The following is an 18,086-nucleotide window of genomic DNA, read 5'->3' as shown; positions in this document are numbered from 1 at the left end:
AAGTCGTCCTAATGTGATTTTAATGTTGCCTGTGTCTGTGAGTAGACGCTTCATTATGATGGGGCTATCCTTTTTGGTTGCATGGAAAGGTATTTTTTTGTGCTTACAGCTCTAAATTGGGAGTAGTAGTAAATGGATAAATAAAACAACGGTAGGCACTGGGACCAGCTGACTGTTCTGAAGGTGCCTTAATTCCCTCCACTGGAGTGCTCATCCTTTAGAGAAACAGTGAAACAGTCCTAATGCTTACTAATTTCCATATGAGAAGGACTCAGACTGTATTGGTGGCCAGTCACTAGTGGGCTTCTCCAAGGCTCAGTGTTTGGGTCAGTTCTGCTTGGTATCTTTACTGATGATCTGGATGAGGGGATCAAGTGGTCCCGCAGTTGATTCCCAGATGACACTAAGTAGGGCAGGAGTGTTGATCTGCTGGAGGGCGGGAAGGCTCTGCGGAGGGATCTGGACAGGTTGGATTGATGGGTCAAGGCCAGTTGCCTGAGGTTCAGTAAGGTGAAGCACCTGGTCATGCACTTGTGTCAGAACAACCTCAGGCAGCACCACAGGCTGGGGGCAGAGTGGCTGGAAAGTGGTCTGGCAAAAGAGGACCTGGTTGACAGCCAGCCGAATGTGAGCCATGAAGACAGCTAATGGCATCCTGGCCTCTATCAAAAATAGTGTGGCCAGCAGGAGCAGGGCAGGGATTGCCCCTCTGTGCTTGGCACTGGTGAGGCTGCATCTCAAATCCTGTGTTCAGTTCTGGGCCCCTTAGTACAAGAAGGGCTTTGAGGTGCTGCAGTGTGTCCAGAGAAGGGCAGCGAAGCTGGTGAAGGGTCTAGAGAGTGAGTCGTATGAGGAGTGGCTGAGGGAGCTGGGGGTGTTCAGCCTGCAGGAGGCTCAGGGAGACATTATCGCTCTCCACGATTCCCTGGAAGGAGGGCAGTGCCAGGTTGGAGTTGGCTTCTTCTCACAGGTAACCAGCAACGGGACAAGAGAAAAAGTGTATCAGGCTGCACCAGAGGAGGTTCACACTGGACAACAGGAAGAATTTCTTCATGGAAAGGGTGATTAAGCATTGAAATGGACTACCCAGGGAAGTGGTAGAGTTCCCATCCCTTGAAGTGTTCAAGAAACAACTGGACCTGGCACTTAGTGCTGTGGTGTAGTTGACACCGTATGGTTCAGTCAGTGCTCTTGGAGGTCTTTTCCAGCCTTAATGTTTCTGTGTGCTGTAAAAATATTCTTGAAATAATTGTATTTATTCGTAGTAGGAAAACAATGACACTTAAAACTGTTTTGGCTTATATAGTATGCTGGTTTCTGTTAACTGCAGGAAACACAAGAATACACACGCAATGTTGTCAGATACTGCCTTGAAGCGCTTCAGGACTGGTTTGATGCAATCAACTTTGTAGATGAGGTAAATATCCTTAGTGAATGTAAGCAAAGTACTGTAAAAATCTGATTAAATTACAGATGTGATAAACTCCCTATGCCCAGCCCCCTCCCCTAAATCAAGTGGCTAATCAAGGTAGGGATCAATCAAAGTGATTTTACTGAAATCATAGTTTGTAGTTAATACCTACGATGTTATGTCCTAGGATCCTTTATTTTGTTTGTAGATTCTTGGTGATTTAGATTTGTGGGTACAAGCTTAGGTGTGTGAGTTTTAAAAGCAGTGCTATCGGTATGCTGAATGAAGAGCTGAATGAAGCAGTGGCAAAACAGAAGTTCTCTTCTGCTATGGAAATGGGGAGCAGCTTTGCAACTTGGCAGGCAGTACTTCAGTCAACACAGAGTGCCATTAGTTTCTGGGGATTCAATAGGAGATTAATTACAACTGTCTGAGGAAGATGTCTGAATAATCAGAAAGACAGGGGAATGAAGTACTTCTAGGTTAGTAAGTCCGTCAAATGAAGACATGTAAGATACTGTTCTTGGTGGTTGTGCCAAAGACATCTGTATGTTTGGTTTTTTCTATATATTTTATTAAAACCCTTTATTTTACTTTCAGCCAGCACCTAACCAAGTTACTTTTCATTTGCCACTGCACCGTTACTTTGCCATGTTTTTAAGTAAGGTAAGCACATGTTGTAGTTTTACAGAAGATGGAAATTCCCTGTTGAATGTGATCATTCAGTACAGCGTGTGCTTGCTTTTGTTTCTAGGCTGTTAAATGCCAAGAACTAGATCTGGATACTATCTTGCCAGATCAGGAGATGCTGATGAAACTAATGATTCATCCACTTCAGATTCAGGTATGAGCAGATATCTAACTTAACAATAGAAAGTATGTCTTAATTGTGGAATATAAAAATAAGCAATATGTGACAATAATAACTAGAATCTACCAAGTAGTTAGGGTAACATCTTTTTTTTTCCCTTCCTATTTCCAAAATTAAAAATGTGGCATTAGCTATCATACTCTGAGAAGCATATAATAATAATAATATTCACTATAGCACTTCCAAAATGGTAGGAAGAACCACTCCTTTGAAAGATAGAATTTTAATGTTGATAGAATGGAGTACAGGTTGACACCTTTTAACTGTGATGCCTTAATTTTTGGTTCATTTTGGTTCCATGATGCCTTCATTTGGAGTACGTTTCAAGATTTTAATGGACAATACATGTATATGATTTATACATGTAGAAATCAATTTTTTGTCTTTGATAATTTTCATTGCCTGAAGTGTGCTCTCATATCAAAGTATGGTATCTGTTTCATAAACTTGCAGTGGTTCTTTTCATCTCTCACTCTCCAGGAGAAGTAAAGTAGTATAAGAACGTTTATGAAGTCGTACACATGTGTACGCATATGTGTAATGATAATGAATAAAATGATGAGAGGGCTGGAGCTCCTCTGTTATGAAGACAGACTGAGAGAATTGGCATTGTTCAGCCTCGAGAAGAGAAGGCTCTGAGGAGACCTTAGAGAGAGCTGGGGACAAAGCAGGCCTGTTGCAATAGAACAAGGGTAGTGAGTTTAAACTGAAGTAGGTTGATCTAGATTACCTATGGTACCTTTTTTACTGTCAGGATGGTAAAACACAGGAGCAGGTTGCCCATGGAAGTGGTAGATGCCCCATCGCTGGGAACATCCAGGGTTAGATTGGATGGGGCTCTGAGCAACCTGTCCTATTTGAAGATGTCCCTCATCTTGAAGGGGGAGTTGGACTAGATGACCTTTAAAAGTCCTTTCCTATCCAGACAATTCTATGACTCTCCACAAAAGCCACAGAGGGACTTTTTACAATGATGTGTAGTGCAAGACAAGGGGCTATGGCTTTAAACTGAAACAGAGTTTAATGGCTTTAAACTGAAATAGAGATGAGCTATCACAAAGGCATTCTTTACTGTGAAGGTAGTGAGATACTAGAACAGGTTGCCCAGAAAAGTCATGGTTGCCCCATCCCAGGTGTTCAAGGCCAGGGTGAAAGGGGCTTTAAGGAACCTGGTCTAGTGGAAGGTGTCCTTACCCATGGCACAGAGGGGTTGGAAATCTTTAAGGTCCCTTCCAATCCAAACTGTTCTATGATTTCTATTTTCCTGTGATAATATACTGATGATCTGCTAACATTGAACTGAGTAGCTGAACATCCCTGAAATGTTTATAACTTTGTTTTCCCTGAACAGGCAAGTCTTTCTGAAATTCACAGCAATATGTGGGTTAGAAATGGTCTACAAATTAAAGGACAGGCCATGACTTATGTGCAATCTCATTTCTGCAATTCAATGATTGATCCTGACATTTATCTGCTGCAAGTAAGTTATGTTTTCTGAGAAGCCAAGCCAATATTATTTACCAGCAAACTATTGAATAGAATTAATTTAATAAAAATAATTTACTCTATTTCTACAGGTCTGTGCCTCTAGGCTGGACCCAGATTATTTTATTTCATCTGTTTTTGAAAGGTAGGACTAAAAGATGAATGCTGTTGTTCAATGTTGCACAAGCTGTTGAGTAATTTATGGCATGTAATAGAAAAATTGCATATCTGATACATAACAAATCTTCAGTGGTACAACTAGCCAAAACTAGCACTTACCTAAGGGCTCTACTGAAAGAGGTACCTCTTGATTTTAAACAGCATTGACTTTTGATTTACAGTACAGTAGGGAAGCTTCAGATATTTATTTTCTGAGCATCTTTAGGGTTTTTAAGTTTCATACATATTCATGTGGTAGGATACTCTGTCCTGAAGAAGTAGATAAATAGAGCTGCAATAGTAAGAGACACAGGATGTTTGCTTTTCTGGAAAAAAAAATCAGGGTTTGAAAACTGATTAATATGCATTAGTTTTTATATGTTGATAAATATAAGGTGTTTTCATGTGGAATGAGTATCACTATAGCACATTCCATAGATAGTTAAATGAAAATTGAAATTTGAAAAGAAGAGGATTTTCATTTGGGCTTTTGTATTTCATTTTAAGTTGTTGTGAGTGCTATCCTGAGTTTCTCAGTACATTTCACATTGGTGTTTTAATGTTAGAGAATGATGTTTCTGACTTTACTGTTTGCTGTGTAGATTTAAGGTGGTGGATCTGTTAACGATGGCATCACAGCATCAAAATACAGTTCTTGACTCAGAGCATGAAAGGTCCATGCTGGAAGGAGCCTTAACATTTTTGGTCCTTTTGTTAAGTCTTCGTTTACATTTAGGTAAGAGTCACTGCTTTAGGAATACTGGTATGTAAATAACATTATTACTCCTTCATTTATATTCAGCACTTAGTAGCTGTCTTAAAGCTGTTTGACCATAGAGTAACTTAAAACATTCAACACTTGGCTTTGTCTTTGCCAGTAACTGAATTTTAATCCCTTATGAAGTAGAAATAGATATAATATATAGAAATTGAGAAAATTTTATTTAATGGAAGTGGGTGATTTGTGTAGGTGATCACATGAAGATTCTGTATCTTTTCCAGAGAGACAGCAGTTTGAGTTCGTACTTGTATTTTTTGATTGAGATTGTGCCTTTCATAACATTTGCACGCCTCCCTTTTTTTCTCCTGTATTTTTATAGCACTGTATCATTACTTAATTTGTGTTTGACACGCTTTTAATGTCAAGTGAAAACTGTGTGTTTTAAAATCATGCTACTTTAACAGCTTTTTACATTTCATTGATCTAGGAATGACAGATGATGAGATCCTCAGAGCGGAGATGGTAGCCCAACTCTGTATGAATGACAGGACACACAGTTCATTATTGGATCTCATATCCTTGGAATATATTAACTAATGTGCATGAATGAGAATGACAGGTGCCTGGATAGTAGCGAGGCTTGAACAACAAGGTTTTAGTTTACATAATTTAAAAACCTGTGTGAAGGTGTGTTTGCATATACTTACTAGCAAAGGCATTTGCTCCAATTTTGGTTTTTCTTACAATAAATGCAATACTTTTTAATAGTTTAAATTAATTTTGATACCAAATGCCATATGGGTATTTTTATTATTTTTCTAACACTTCAGAAATCTTTTACGTGTGAGGTAAAAAGTGTGTTTTCCAATGACATTGTGGAAAGTAGCCAAGTGTCACATTTATCTGGATTTGAACCTTGGATTTTTCTTAAGTTTATGCCAGCATAAAAAGAAGTCACTCTACATTATATTGCCTTTTACTATCAATAGCTGAAAATGCAAATAATAGCAATCCTGCATGTTGCTTTGACATTGGAGTGAAGTGTGTGTGTTACAGGGAAAGAATAGCAAACTCTAAGAAGTCCCTCTGCGCAGGCATACAGTTCATGTATGTATGTAGGGCAGCTGACTACAAATACACAAGTTTTGCTGCTATCAGCCCTAGGCTGTGTAGGCAAATTAAGAAGCTTGTCATGGATGCATAAAAGACCTTGCAGTCCAGGGGTAGACGCTGAGCAAAAATATTAGGAATACAATGATAGGAAAGGATGAGATTGTTAGTAACAAATGCATAATAGGAACTATTAATTATTATTGTATGATCTAATTACTCAGTCCCTTAAGTATGTAAAATAAGTGATTACTTAGAACAATTCACTTAAGTGAATGACTTAACTATGTAAAATAAGTGAATCATTTATATAAGCAATCATCAGTAAGCAAAAGTTTACTTACTTGTGCTGCTTGTGTTTTAGAGTAATGCCAATAGGTCAGTTAAGTATTGCTACCAAAAAGCAGAATTATCCAATCCAAGATACAGAATTACATACTGTGTTTATGGATCCTGGACTATTTGCTTGCTTTTTCTGCACTTAGCTGTAAGTGCAAAATATTCTCCCTATGAAGAGAGACAAAGTGTTTGTACATAAAGGCAATTACAGAAACTTTATACACACTACAGATAGTGGTTTTTATTTCTCATTAAGTACTAATGTCTTGAGCCAAGCATGTAGCAAATCTTGCTCTAAAATGTTTAATGTCCTAGCTAGGAGGCTTAGATTCTCCTCAGTAGCAGTTACTGTTCCTAGCAGCTGGAGCATACAGACCTCTTGTGGTAAGCACAGAGCACTGCTGAGATGTGGTCTGAAATGACTGACTGAAAATGTTCAGAGGGGAGTGAAATGCTGTGTCCTGCAACTAAGTTAACTTTGCTTTCCTTAACACAAACATTACATTCCAGAAAACCCTAATCCTAAAAGTGGTATTATTCCAGGAAGCTTAAGCTTTGAATCGGTCCTGTCAGCAGTTGCTGACTTTAAAGCCCCTGTTTTTGAACCTGGAGGTTCCATGCAACAAGGAATGTATACACCTAAAGGTATGGTAATCAGTGTTCTCTTGCAACATACTCATTGGTAAGATGTCTAACTGAGGTGTTTGGTTTTGTTGTAGTGCATTTTTTTTCCCTTAAAAAACCCAAAACTCAAATCCAACCTACCACCCCATCCTCCCCACAAGAAAGCCAAACCTACCACCACCACCAAAACCCCACAAAACTTGTTTGAATTTTTCATTATTGTCTGTTGCTAATACTTAAGAGCATTGCTAAAGACCATCAATAGTCTTTAAGAAATAGATTTTGGTCTAGAAGGAAAATGATCTTCTCATATTAATTAGGTACCCTCAGAAAGCAAAGGAAAATGTAGAACTAAAAAATGATCTTATATGTATTTTACTGATGTGCGTACTTAATTATTAATGTGATTTAAATAAATCTAAATCTGATGTATATTTAGTAGCATTTAGAACTGTTTGCACCAGTGAAATGTCAATTGCAAAGATACTTTCTTTGAACTTCTCCACCTTTTGATTATTAAAGATACCATGACACATGCTTCCTTATTTTATGTTGCTTAACTGTATTAGTATCCTGTGACATTTTTCACAGTCAGTAGTGAGGGTCTAGAAAAAAGTTCAGGCTAGACTTGTTATAGAATATTGTTCTATAATTCTCTTATGCATACAGTAACAAAATGACAAGTTTCTTTCCCTGACCAGCTTGTCATCTAAATTGGACTCAACACAGCATTGGTATATCAAAGGAGAGAAAGAATTTAAGAACTCAGTGTTCCATTACTGTTTCCTGTCACTGAGCAGATAAGCCTGTAGAAATCTGAAATGCTCCATGTGCTCTGGTTGTGCTTCAGGCTAATGGCAAAGCTGAAGAGGGATTAACTCCTTCCTCCCCTGCATACCTTCCTTGAGAACTGGGAAGGTTAGGGTCTGACAATTTTGAAACCATTTGGTTTATAATATGTTGTGAATTGTTTTGGGGGGTGGTGGTTAATGTAGGTACTAATATTGTAATAACTTGTTTACCAGTTTTTGTACTGGGACACTGAAGTGTCAGTAAAGCTCTGCTATACAAATCAACAACTAGTGAAGTAATTTTGGGAAACCAAAATTTTGGGAATTGATTAATCCTGGTTCGTGAATGTGTAATTAGGCAGGTTAACACCTATGTATCTGAAATAATTTTATTTTAATGTTATGTAAACTACATTTCTTCATGTCATGTCCAGTTTCTGGAGCTCATGACATGCTGGTCTTTTTCATAACACACTGTGAAGGACGAAGAGGTGGATTATGCTGTTTTTAATTATAGCACTTTATATTTAGGGAATCTAGTGCTAGATTGTGGTGTCTGGAAGTTCTTTGTATCTATTTTTTTTTTTTTAACTTAGGTAAACAATTTATTCCAGAGGTAAACTGTGTTAAGTATCTCATCTGTAGCAGTGAATACTGAAGTGATTTATAACACTATGCAGCTTCCCTTTTTCTTAAAGTAATAAAAGCTGAAAAATCTTCTGCAGGACTAAAAGCTGACGGGGCTTTCTTTACCCTCTTAAGTGTTCATATTCTTCGTAAGACTGTATAGGTTCTCAAACCCTTTGCCTTTACGAATTGTAGTTTGTGGCCTGTCACAGTTAAAGCAAGTCATGATCAGATCCATTCCCTCTAATCCTCTAATCCCTTGTTTCCCTAAATTTGAGGGGGGTGGAATCTACTTTATGTTCGTAGATCCCTAGATTTTGCTTCCATTAACCATCATGTAAAAAAAACAAAGACAACCCAAACCAATTTCCAAAACCAGGTTCTTTCTGCACTTTGTAGGTTTGTGTGCTGGAGATGAGCTGTGTGTGCATTTCCAGTATTCATTGTATGGCTCATTCAGTCCTTTTTACTCATTATGTATTAGCAGCCCAAACAAGCTTGATGTGTGTTTCAGACTGCAGTACTAAATTCTGGGCAGAAAAAATGGGTTTTTTCACAAGCTAAATTTGATCATATTTCATACATAATGGACACTTTGCTAAGTGCTCTCTCTCAGCAGTCTATGAGGATATCTGTAAAACTGCTAACCTTAGCAGGGGTTAATATATAGAGGACAGACCACTGGATAGAAGTATAGGCACTTGTCTTCCTGCCTGGGAAAAATTAACCTCAGAAATGTGGTAAAGCTGCTTATTTCTGCCTGTGGAAACTTTGAAGAATGTTGTAAGCACTTGTGTTGTGTTACGCCTGCTGGTGGAGCTAAAATTCTGTATCCGCTCGGTTTCTTCGTTTTAGGGTCATGGAATCTTTCCTTCACTTGTTTGTGTTATGAGAGCTAAACACTTCAAAATACCTCATAGAATTAAAGTCTTCATTTGGCTTTAGATTGAAATTTAGTTTTGTTTTTTAATAACTTGGAAATAGGAAAAAAAAAAGACCGTCAAATGGGATATTTTTATAAACTGTTTAGACTTTTCTGTTTGTGATTGCTCTGAAAAGCCACTTGGGGTGTCACTTTAGAGTTACTAAATTAAACAGATGTAACTAAGATTTTAATGCTGAAAGAATGCAGAGATGTTAGTTATAAAACAGAGGCATATTTGTAAAAGATTGATTGTAAATATTATGTGATACAAAGCTTGACCATTTTTGATGCTGAACAAAAAACTGTGTTGTTCTAGCAGTTTTGTTCACTACACTTAATGATCAAATATCATCTACCTGCTAACTGCCCCACAGTCTTTACTTCCTACTTTCAAGAGGGTTTGTGTTTATCATGTACCAAGTGAAAAATAATGTAAAGCTTTCTTACGTGTACTCGGAAATGAAAAAGAGCAAACCGAGAGACTTACAAAAAATATATTTTGGGGATTGCTTTATTTTTTTGTTTTGAAACCAATAAAAATGTCACCAAAATATTTTTCTATTTTGATAAATATTGGTAATTATTAATATAGAAAGTATTATTAGTAAGAATTATTTCAAATTGCTGTAGTTTGCCAGGAAAAAATAAATAATAAAAGTGACATAATTAAAGCTAGTTAAGAACAAAATCTAGAATAAGTGGTAAGGTCTTTAAAGAGAATGTTAACATGTAATTTCTTTTGAACAACAGCTGAAGTCTGGGATAAGGAGTTTGACCCTGTCATGGTAATACTTCGAACAGTTTACCGTAGAGATGTGCAGTCTGCAATGGACAGATACACAGCATTGTAAGTTGGATCATTTTTAGAAATGCAACATCATATTGTTGCTCATTCCACAACAATCTTTTTGTTTTCACTGCCTGGTAATGCTAATCACTTTCTCAATGTTTTCAAGCCCTAGATTTGTTCTTGAGCAAATAGTCTATAAATTTACAAGCAATATCAGGGTTTTGGATATCTTAGCCTGCTACTCTTCCATAAATATTTAAAAATACATCTGAAGGGCCACAGACAAAGTAGTAAATGTCATCACAGATAAAATACTTAACCAAAGAGATTGTTTAAATATCAGTTATAGCTTACTTGAAGGAGTATTATCTTTTTTTGTTTAGTTTCCTCTTAGGTACACCAAGTGAAGTTTATCTATAGCAGTGGCAGGTGTCTACATTATTGCAGTGTTTAACAGTAGTTTCAACATTTAACATTTGTTTCAACAGTTTAAAGCAAAGTGGCAAATTCCCTGGGAATCCATGGCCTCCTTACAAGAAGAGAACACCACTACACCCAAGTTATAGAGGTCTCATAAAGCTTTTGCACTGTAAAACCCTGCACATCGTGCTCTTCACACTTCTTTACAAGGTATAGTCATGGTTCTCATTAAGTGCAGTGGTTTATTTCCATGTTTTTACAAAAGTTCTTAGAAGCATGATTTTTAAAGTTTATTTGGAGTAGTCAGGTTCAATTTTATGTAATGTTTTTGGTTTTGGTTTTATTTTTTAAGTCTAGTATGAGTTTTTTCCTACCACTTTGATTATTTCACGAAGGATTCTTTCATATATCCACACTCTTAAGTCAGTACCCAAGTGAATGAATGATCCTGTTCTACTCTGAAGAACATTATCTTAACCATCAGAGTTGCCATTCAAATTGTTCTTCCTTGGTGGTTTCAGGGAGCACAGTGGTATGCGTAGTGTTCCTTTGACTCCTATTGCAGAATTTTAAGGCATCAGCAGCGCCTGTTCAAAAATACACAACTTTGATGGCTTTAGATCCTCAATGTCAAATAAGTCTCAAAACTGCAGTTGTTTCTAACATCACTTCCCGAGTACATTCTGGCTTTTGATAACGTTACAGCAATTGGTTTTCAGGGCTAATTGGTGCTGTTAAGTTATGTTTGGTTTTATCTTTGATAGTTGGCTGCTGTCTTTCAAGAGAAGCACATCCTTTTTGAAAAGTCCATTCATCAGAAAATGGACTTTGAATCTGTCTTTGTATTTAGCAAGTGTTTTCAAAGCAAAGTGTGCTGCAGAGGCAGATGAGGGACTATAAAAAGTGGTTTGTTTGAGTAGTGTTTTTCCTGGCCAGACTTTTCCTTTTGTTCTCTTTTAATTTAAATTAAATTCTCTTTAATTTAATTAAATTCTCTTTTTAATTTCCTTTTGTTCTCTTCCAAGCTTACCTAAAACTGATATTTTGTTTCACCGTTAAATTTCTGTTGGATAGAAAATGTCTGTTGTACTACAGGAAGGCTGGTGAAGGAAGGAAAGGAGAGCTTGGGAGTATGTAGAAGATCAAATAATCTTTTGACATGGAACAAAAATGGAGAATATAGGGAAGGAATGCATCACTTTTTACAGTCTTGCTTGGGGGTCTTTGTCCACTTTTTCTCTTACTCCATTGAGAACCTTCAAGAGCTTAAATCTTACAAATCCTAGCCATTACTGGGTTGCTGTTTTACATGGAATGCCAAATACTTTTCCACCAGATTTACATTGTGGAAAATACATTGTGGTTGATTCTATGGGTCAGCTTAAATAACATCTGCTCTGTGAAATTTTGCCAATTCATGAAGCCTTTATTGTATCTCTTGGCTCTTGGGACTTCCTGTGGAAGAACAGTAAACTCTATTTGGTGATGTTACTTGTCAGAAGCATTGATCAATACGATTTTGATTCTGACTGGTACAATTGCAAATGCTCTTCATATTAACATAATACTGAGTCCCCTTTTTAATTAAATAACCTCTATTATATCAGATTTGGTTAATTTTGATTAAATCAGCTTCTCAAAATAATTTTTTAGAAAAGGTATTGTAAAACAGTATTTTTTTTAACGAACTTTACCTCTCTGATGGTCCTATTGGTTTTATCTACTTAGAAAATTCATCCATTCAAAACCAAGTCATATTTAAAACTTTACTAGGCTACACTCTAAAAATACTAGCTTTATAGTAACCTGTGTACAATAAAATTTTAAGCATATTTTCTCACCTACTTTCTTCGTAACTTGCATTTTTTTTTCCATTTTCTTTCCTTTAATTCAGAATATTCTCAGGAGGAAAGTTGTCCTGGTTTTTAATTTTAGCAGTACTGGTTCTTCCTCTCAGTGCATTGAAAGCTGTGTTAGAAAAAAGATATGGGCATTTATTAATTTAAAGATAAGGTCGTTTATTATTTGTAAATGAAAAAGATTATGTGAAGATGGTTGTGAACTAAATTAATGTTAACCCTTATGGTGTTCCCAGTTATGTCAGCATCACTTACAGGAGTAGGACCTTGTGAGGCCTTTTGGTGATTGATCACATGAAAAAGGAAGGGGAGGCTGGGAGCAGCTCTCTGCACGTAACTGGCAGGAGTGATGTCTAAGCAACCTCACCTGCCACTCTGGTGTTAAAGTCAATCACAGCTTGAACTAGTAATAACTGTAAGATACAAATTTGTTTGACTGGAAAGATGTAAAATTAAATTTTGCTTCTGTGGTGTTGATCAAAGGTTAGGTTTTTTCTAAACCCTTAAATAATTTTTAATCAAATTAAAGACAAAAAACCCAAAAACCCACAAAAACTGAAGAGTCAAAAAATGTATTATCCAGAACACTCTTTTTTAAAGTTACATGTACTTAAGCCTTAATCTTCTATGATGTGATATTCTCTTTTGCTACCTAGATATTAATGGATCATCAGAATTTATCAGAGCATGTGCTTTGCATGGTTTTATATTTGATTGAGCTGGGGTTGGAAAATTCTCCTGAACAAGAATCAGATGAAGAGGTAAGAATAAATACCATCTTTTTCTTCAAAATACAAAGGTATTGTTTAATGATTCAGTATTCTTTAGAATTAGATTTTACCAGAGGTATTAGAATTAAGCATCTTTTTTTACTTATATAGGGAACAACTAATAAAAACAACAAAAATGTGCTGTTGTAGGGAGGTGTATGGTATCTTGTTATGTTTTCAGTAGTTTCTGTATGTGTGATCTGACAACACTGATTAGATCTTTACTACTCTGTGAATAAATAAAATCGTGCAAAAAATATTTTGAATCATTGTGTCTAAAAATCTCTAATTTTTCAACTGAAGCCCTTGTCACTGAGCATTTTATTGCTAAAAATCTGTATGATGTTCTAAAATATGTGCATTAGTCAGAATTCTAATTCTACTTTTGATGTGATTTGAATACAAAGAGCCATTATTTTTGTGATTTCAGATTCCCTTATATTACCATAGTTTTTCTCACTGATCAACACTGCTTTTTGACTAAGAATTTGCCACATTTTTTTCCAGAGATTGACTTCTGTATATTTCTGATTTTTGTAATAATCTTACATTGTACAGCTTTGGTTTGCTCTCTGGAGTTTCTTCTACTTCTGCTGGCTAGCACTAATGGCTGTATTTGATTATATTAAAATAAAACACATATTTTTCAGCCCTGTGGTCCTCACAGGCCTCACATCAGTCATCAAAATGTTTCAGAGCTATATTAGCTTTGTTGAGCTACATAATGTTCAACATACTGTTCCTATCTTATGGAGATATTATGGTCTCTGTAACACAGTTACAAAAGCAACATAAATTATTTTAATATATCAGAGAAAGTATACTAGAGTTTTTTTATTTGTTTTAGGAATCTGCAGGTGGACAAGAGCGGTGCCATGATAGTTGGTTTCCAGGTAGTAACTTGGTTTCTAACATGCGTCACTTCATTAATTATGTCCGAGTAAGAGTACCAGAAACTGCTCCTGAGGTGAAGAGGGAACCACCTGCAAGTACAAGTTCTGATGGTTTAGCCTCATCACAAGTGAGTATATACAAATACCAGATTCTCTAGGTTAGTTTAGGTTATTGCCTGTGTTGACATTTTTGTTAGTTTTGTCACTGTTTTTATGAATTTCCTAGGATATTTTTTTTCCTTCAGTTATTTCTCATAAGTGTACTGATAGCAGAAACAGAAGTTATTTCAAATGATACCTCCTTCGAAATGATGTATTTAATGACTTTTTTTGTCCTCAATCTACCAGAGTTCAAGGCGGAAGAGCCTCCAGAGAGAGGTAGATCTGTGTGCAGTTTGTTCTCCTAAGCGATTAACTAGCAACATGGCTTTAATTGTGCTCACCTTAACATTCAATGGAATCTTCTAATTTTCTTGAACTTCCTTTTAATTCATATTGCAAGGACTCATGCTTTTTTCATGTTCTTGATGGTAATCTTAGTTAGTAGACTTTTAAGCAATAAAATGCCTTTACATTTTTAGTATGTATTTGGAAATGAAAGCTTTCTATCAAATATAAAATGTCATTGGTTGCAGCAGTGCAAAACCTGAGTAGCTTACTGCTTGAGCTTTGTGTTTAGGCTTGTTTGGTCTTGCCAAGATACTACTAACATTTAATAATGTAGAATAGTCTTAGCTTTCTTGAGTCTAGGTAAGTTTAACCTTATATTGAAAGTGTGTTTGAAATAATTATTAGTAACTTGTTGTTGTGAAAAAAAAAAAGTAAATGGTGGGATCCTGAAAGATTTATAGGCGGTAGATGCTATAATCTCTGTGTCAGTCTTGCTTCTGCATCTATTGTATACAGCACTTGTGATTACTGTGTGCCATATATAGCAAAATACAATGGATATTTCTTTTGCATGTTCATGTCAGAAAAATAGACAAAATCTAAAAGTAGGGAGATGGCATGAAACAGATGAAAACATAAGGTAGGTGAGATGATTGTCAGAATCCCATTTTTATGGTTGATGTCTGCAGTATTTGATACTCTTAATTGCCCAACCTTCTGAGGAGGAGAGGGTAAGATGTTAGTGTGCTGAATTTCATGTTCAAAACATTGAAGAAATATTTTTCTGCTGTGGATTCAGTATATGGATCCTTAATTCGGTACTGCAAGCAAGAGTAGTATAAGATAGATCTAAATGGGCTCTGTCATTAATGTAGCTGTGCTTATGTGCTCATGTGCTCTGGATAGCAAGTTCTGCTGGCAGATAGGGGTATGTGGCTCCTGGATCTTACCTGATGAATCCACACACAGTGAGCAATGCCCATGGGGATGTGTGGGCTCACCTGTGTTCCACCTGTGACATTATGAGTTACATTGTGCAACAGTGCTCAGTAGACTTGAATAAAGGCATTTAAATGACATAAAGATACTGAAATTACTACTATTCCAGAAAACTAAGGAAATATTACTTGGATGACAGAATTGTAAGTTAGATGAGTAAAATCAGTTGTTAGTTGTTTTGGTATGGATGGTTTTGTTTGGTACTTGGCTTTTTATGCAGTCGCATATAGCAGACATACAAAAATACAATATACAGGGTTAGTATTTTGCTATCCTAATTTTCAGTACATTTTGGGAGCAGAGAAGAATCTTTAAGTTTCATCCTTCCTAGCTTGAAGTATTTTCCATAGTTTGAGAAATGTATGTTGTTTATACTTGTATTTTTGCAAATTAATCATGATAATTTTTTTCCCAAGAACTCAGGGACAGCTCAAGTGTTCAGTTTGGTCGCAGAACGTAGGAAGAAATTTCAGGAGATCATCAATCGGAACACCAGTGAGGCAAATCAGGTGGTTCGGCCCAAAACATCAATGAAATGGTCAGCGCCTGGTGCAACTCCACAGTTAACTACAGCCATTCTGGAAGTCAAGGAAAGCATACTGTCTTTGCTGATTAAATTGCATCACAAACTCTCAGGAAAACAAAACTCTTACTATCCCCCATGGCTGGATGATGTGGATGTTTTAATCCACCCAGAAATTCCAAGATACTCTCACGGAGACGGAATGACGGCAGTAGAAAGAATTTTGCTGAAAGCTGCTGTGCAGAGCAGATTGAACAAACGTATAATTGAAGAGATATGCAGGAAGGTGACACCTCCTGTACCGCCGAAAAAGATCAGTTCTGCAGAGAAGAAAACTTTGGATAAAGAAGAAAGGTAACATTAATAACAAGATAAAGGGGCAGTAGAAGGACAGTGTATGTTGTGCATGTATTGATTGATAGTTTGATTGTTTTGATAGACTGATAGTTTTTTGTATAAAACTAGCTGATAGATTTTGTATAAATTGCATACTAAAAGGTAAGTCTTAATTCTACAGTTCTCTTTATCTGGTTTGAATGTACATGATTTACATGGGTACTGAGGAAGAATCTGTACCTTGCTGGTTTAGATCTTTAAATGAGAAGATTTTAATAGTAATTTTATGTGATATATATGTTCACCCTTTATGTTGCCATTTATAGAACTCATACATACAACAGTGTAGAATTAAGATTGTGTTACCTTTTGTGGCTTAACTTGAAGATAAATTAGAACTTTTATTTGTATTGTCTCTTGATTTCCATGCACACATCACCCCATGATTGTTTTGTGGTTTTGTTTACTATATATGGGTTTCATAATTCTACCTTTTTTTGCTTGTCTGACCCATTCAATTTTAAAAGTATGTTTTAATTTTTTTAAATTAATATATTTTTAAAAAAATAAGTTTGTATTTTCTTATTATGTGGCCTGAATACTGTCATGCCAGATGTCTGTTCCAAGACTGGAACATGGTATTCAAAGGGAGAGCACAGTGGATAGTGTTAGAAGGTTAGGGCATAGAAACTGGGGAGTTCTGGTCAGACTGCTTACCACAGTAGCTGAAGTAGAGAGAGCACAGGCTGGAATGGACAAGAAGACCATTGAGTGCTTGTTCATGTAGTATTTTGAACGGTTCATATGACCAGAGTACGTAGTTATGGTTCTAGAAGCTTGGGTAGAAAAGTGCAGTCATCTGACTCAGTTGGTTTCTGGATTACCTTTATTTTTCTGCTATTTTTATTTGTTTGAAAAGAAATTTTTCATTAAATTCTCTCTGATATGTTCAAGACCTACACTGTACTGGAAAATTACGCATAAAAATATGGCAAATAAATTTAGTATATTTGTATGTTACAGACTTTACAAAGTAAAATTATTTTTGTCTTGGTAGTGTTTATTTAATTTTCAACATTGCTTGTATTGGTTCATTTAATGAAAGAAATAGTCAAGGTTTAGCAAGTAAAATTGCTGATCAGAAAAAGCCAGAATGAATAGCTGCTTTAGGTAAAACACAGCTACTTCTTGGGCACCTAATCATTATTGTGGTACTCAGCAGTGCTAGATTTATGTACAGGATATGCACAGGCACTGCTGAAACAAGTAACTTTTCATATAGAAAAGGTAAGGTCATTCCTTTCCCCCTATAAGGGATGTGGTATTTTCAAGGATCTGTTGAAGGCACTTTCAAGTTTTCAGTTAAGTTTGGGGGCTAAAGCAATGATGGAAATGAATATTTCCCATTCTTTGTTGTTCTGAGTGATTATTACCTTCTTCTCAAATTTGTACTGGTAGTGGTGGACCCATGAATTTTATTAATGGACAGTGTGATAATTGAAATTACTAAACTCATAGAGTGATAATGGTCATAAAGCCACACCGTAATTTTTACTGCTTTGATTGTTTTGTTTTAATTTTCCCCCCAATTCCGGTTTTGTATCAGTGAAGACTGAGCAGGCTGTGCACATTAAGCAAGCACCTTTTTTAGCTTACTTCAACATGTAATGGCATCACTCAGGCAATGGATTGTTGCCATAGAAACTGAAATACAGAACTAGACGCGAGCTTGAGCTGCTTGCAATATTTTTTCAATTGCAGTGTCATATTCCCATGGGCCATCATGGAAAATTACTGAGGTGTACTGAATCTGTCAGAGTTTGTTTATGTCTTCTTATTAAATGCATCTATTTACAGTCACTGCTTTTAGTCAAGGTGTTTATTGAGAAATTTCCAGGGAGAAATAAATAAAACCAAGTCTAATGAATGCCCTAGTCTGATCCTCAGAATAATGAATCTTAGTTATGTTGTAAATAGAAGTTATTTTGAGAAATGGTGACTGTATGATGTAGCAGATAAATGGGCAGAAGTATCTGGGTCTTT

General features: G+C 36.2%; 1 protein-coding gene across 4 annotated transcripts in view; it reads left to right on the top strand.

Annotated features, from left to right (window-relative positions):
- The window catches only part of UBR3 (ubiquitin protein ligase E3 component n-recognin 3), a 103,092-nt gene that overhangs the window by 31,257 nt on the left and 53,749 nt on the right, over window positions 1–18,086 (top strand). For 2 of the 4 annotated variants that reach the window (XM_085066500.1, XM_085066496.1), the window contains exons 11-24: window positions 1,331–1,417; window positions 2,012–2,077; window positions 2,166–2,255; window positions 3,634–3,762; window positions 3,860–3,912; window positions 4,529–4,662; window positions 5,135–5,222; window positions 6,602–6,741; window positions 9,814–9,910; window positions 10,342–10,483; window positions 12,789–12,893; window positions 13,750–13,923; window positions 14,144–14,173; window positions 15,601–16,061. In XM_085066500.1, the coding sequence (XP_084922626.1) occupies window positions 1,331–1,417; window positions 2,012–2,077; window positions 2,166–2,255; window positions 3,634–3,762; window positions 3,860–3,912; window positions 4,529–4,662; window positions 5,135–5,222; window positions 6,602–6,741; window positions 9,814–9,910; window positions 10,342–10,483; window positions 12,789–12,893; window positions 13,750–13,923; window positions 14,144–14,173; window positions 15,601–16,061 (1,796 nt within the window). The remainder of the gene's footprint in view (window positions 1–1,330; window positions 1,418–2,011; window positions 2,078–2,165; window positions 2,256–3,633; window positions 3,763–3,859; window positions 3,913–4,528; window positions 4,663–5,134; window positions 5,223–6,601; window positions 6,742–9,813; window positions 9,911–10,341; window positions 10,484–12,788; window positions 12,894–13,749; window positions 13,924–14,143; window positions 14,174–15,600; window positions 16,062–18,086) is intronic. The other 2 variants (XM_085066499.1, XM_085066497.1) reach the window with 1 other exon arrangement.

This window comes from Lichenostomus cassidix, chromosome 7 (genome assembly GCF_008360975.1).
Source record: "Lichenostomus cassidix isolate B80296 chromosome 7, HeHo_3.0, whole genome shotgun sequence".
Classification (NCBI taxonomy): domain Eukaryota; kingdom Metazoa; phylum Chordata; class Aves; order Passeriformes; family Meliphagidae; genus Lichenostomus; species Lichenostomus cassidix.
The sequence above is the reverse complement of the archived record's forward strand: the minus strand, read 5'-3'. Positions and strand labels throughout refer to the sequence as shown.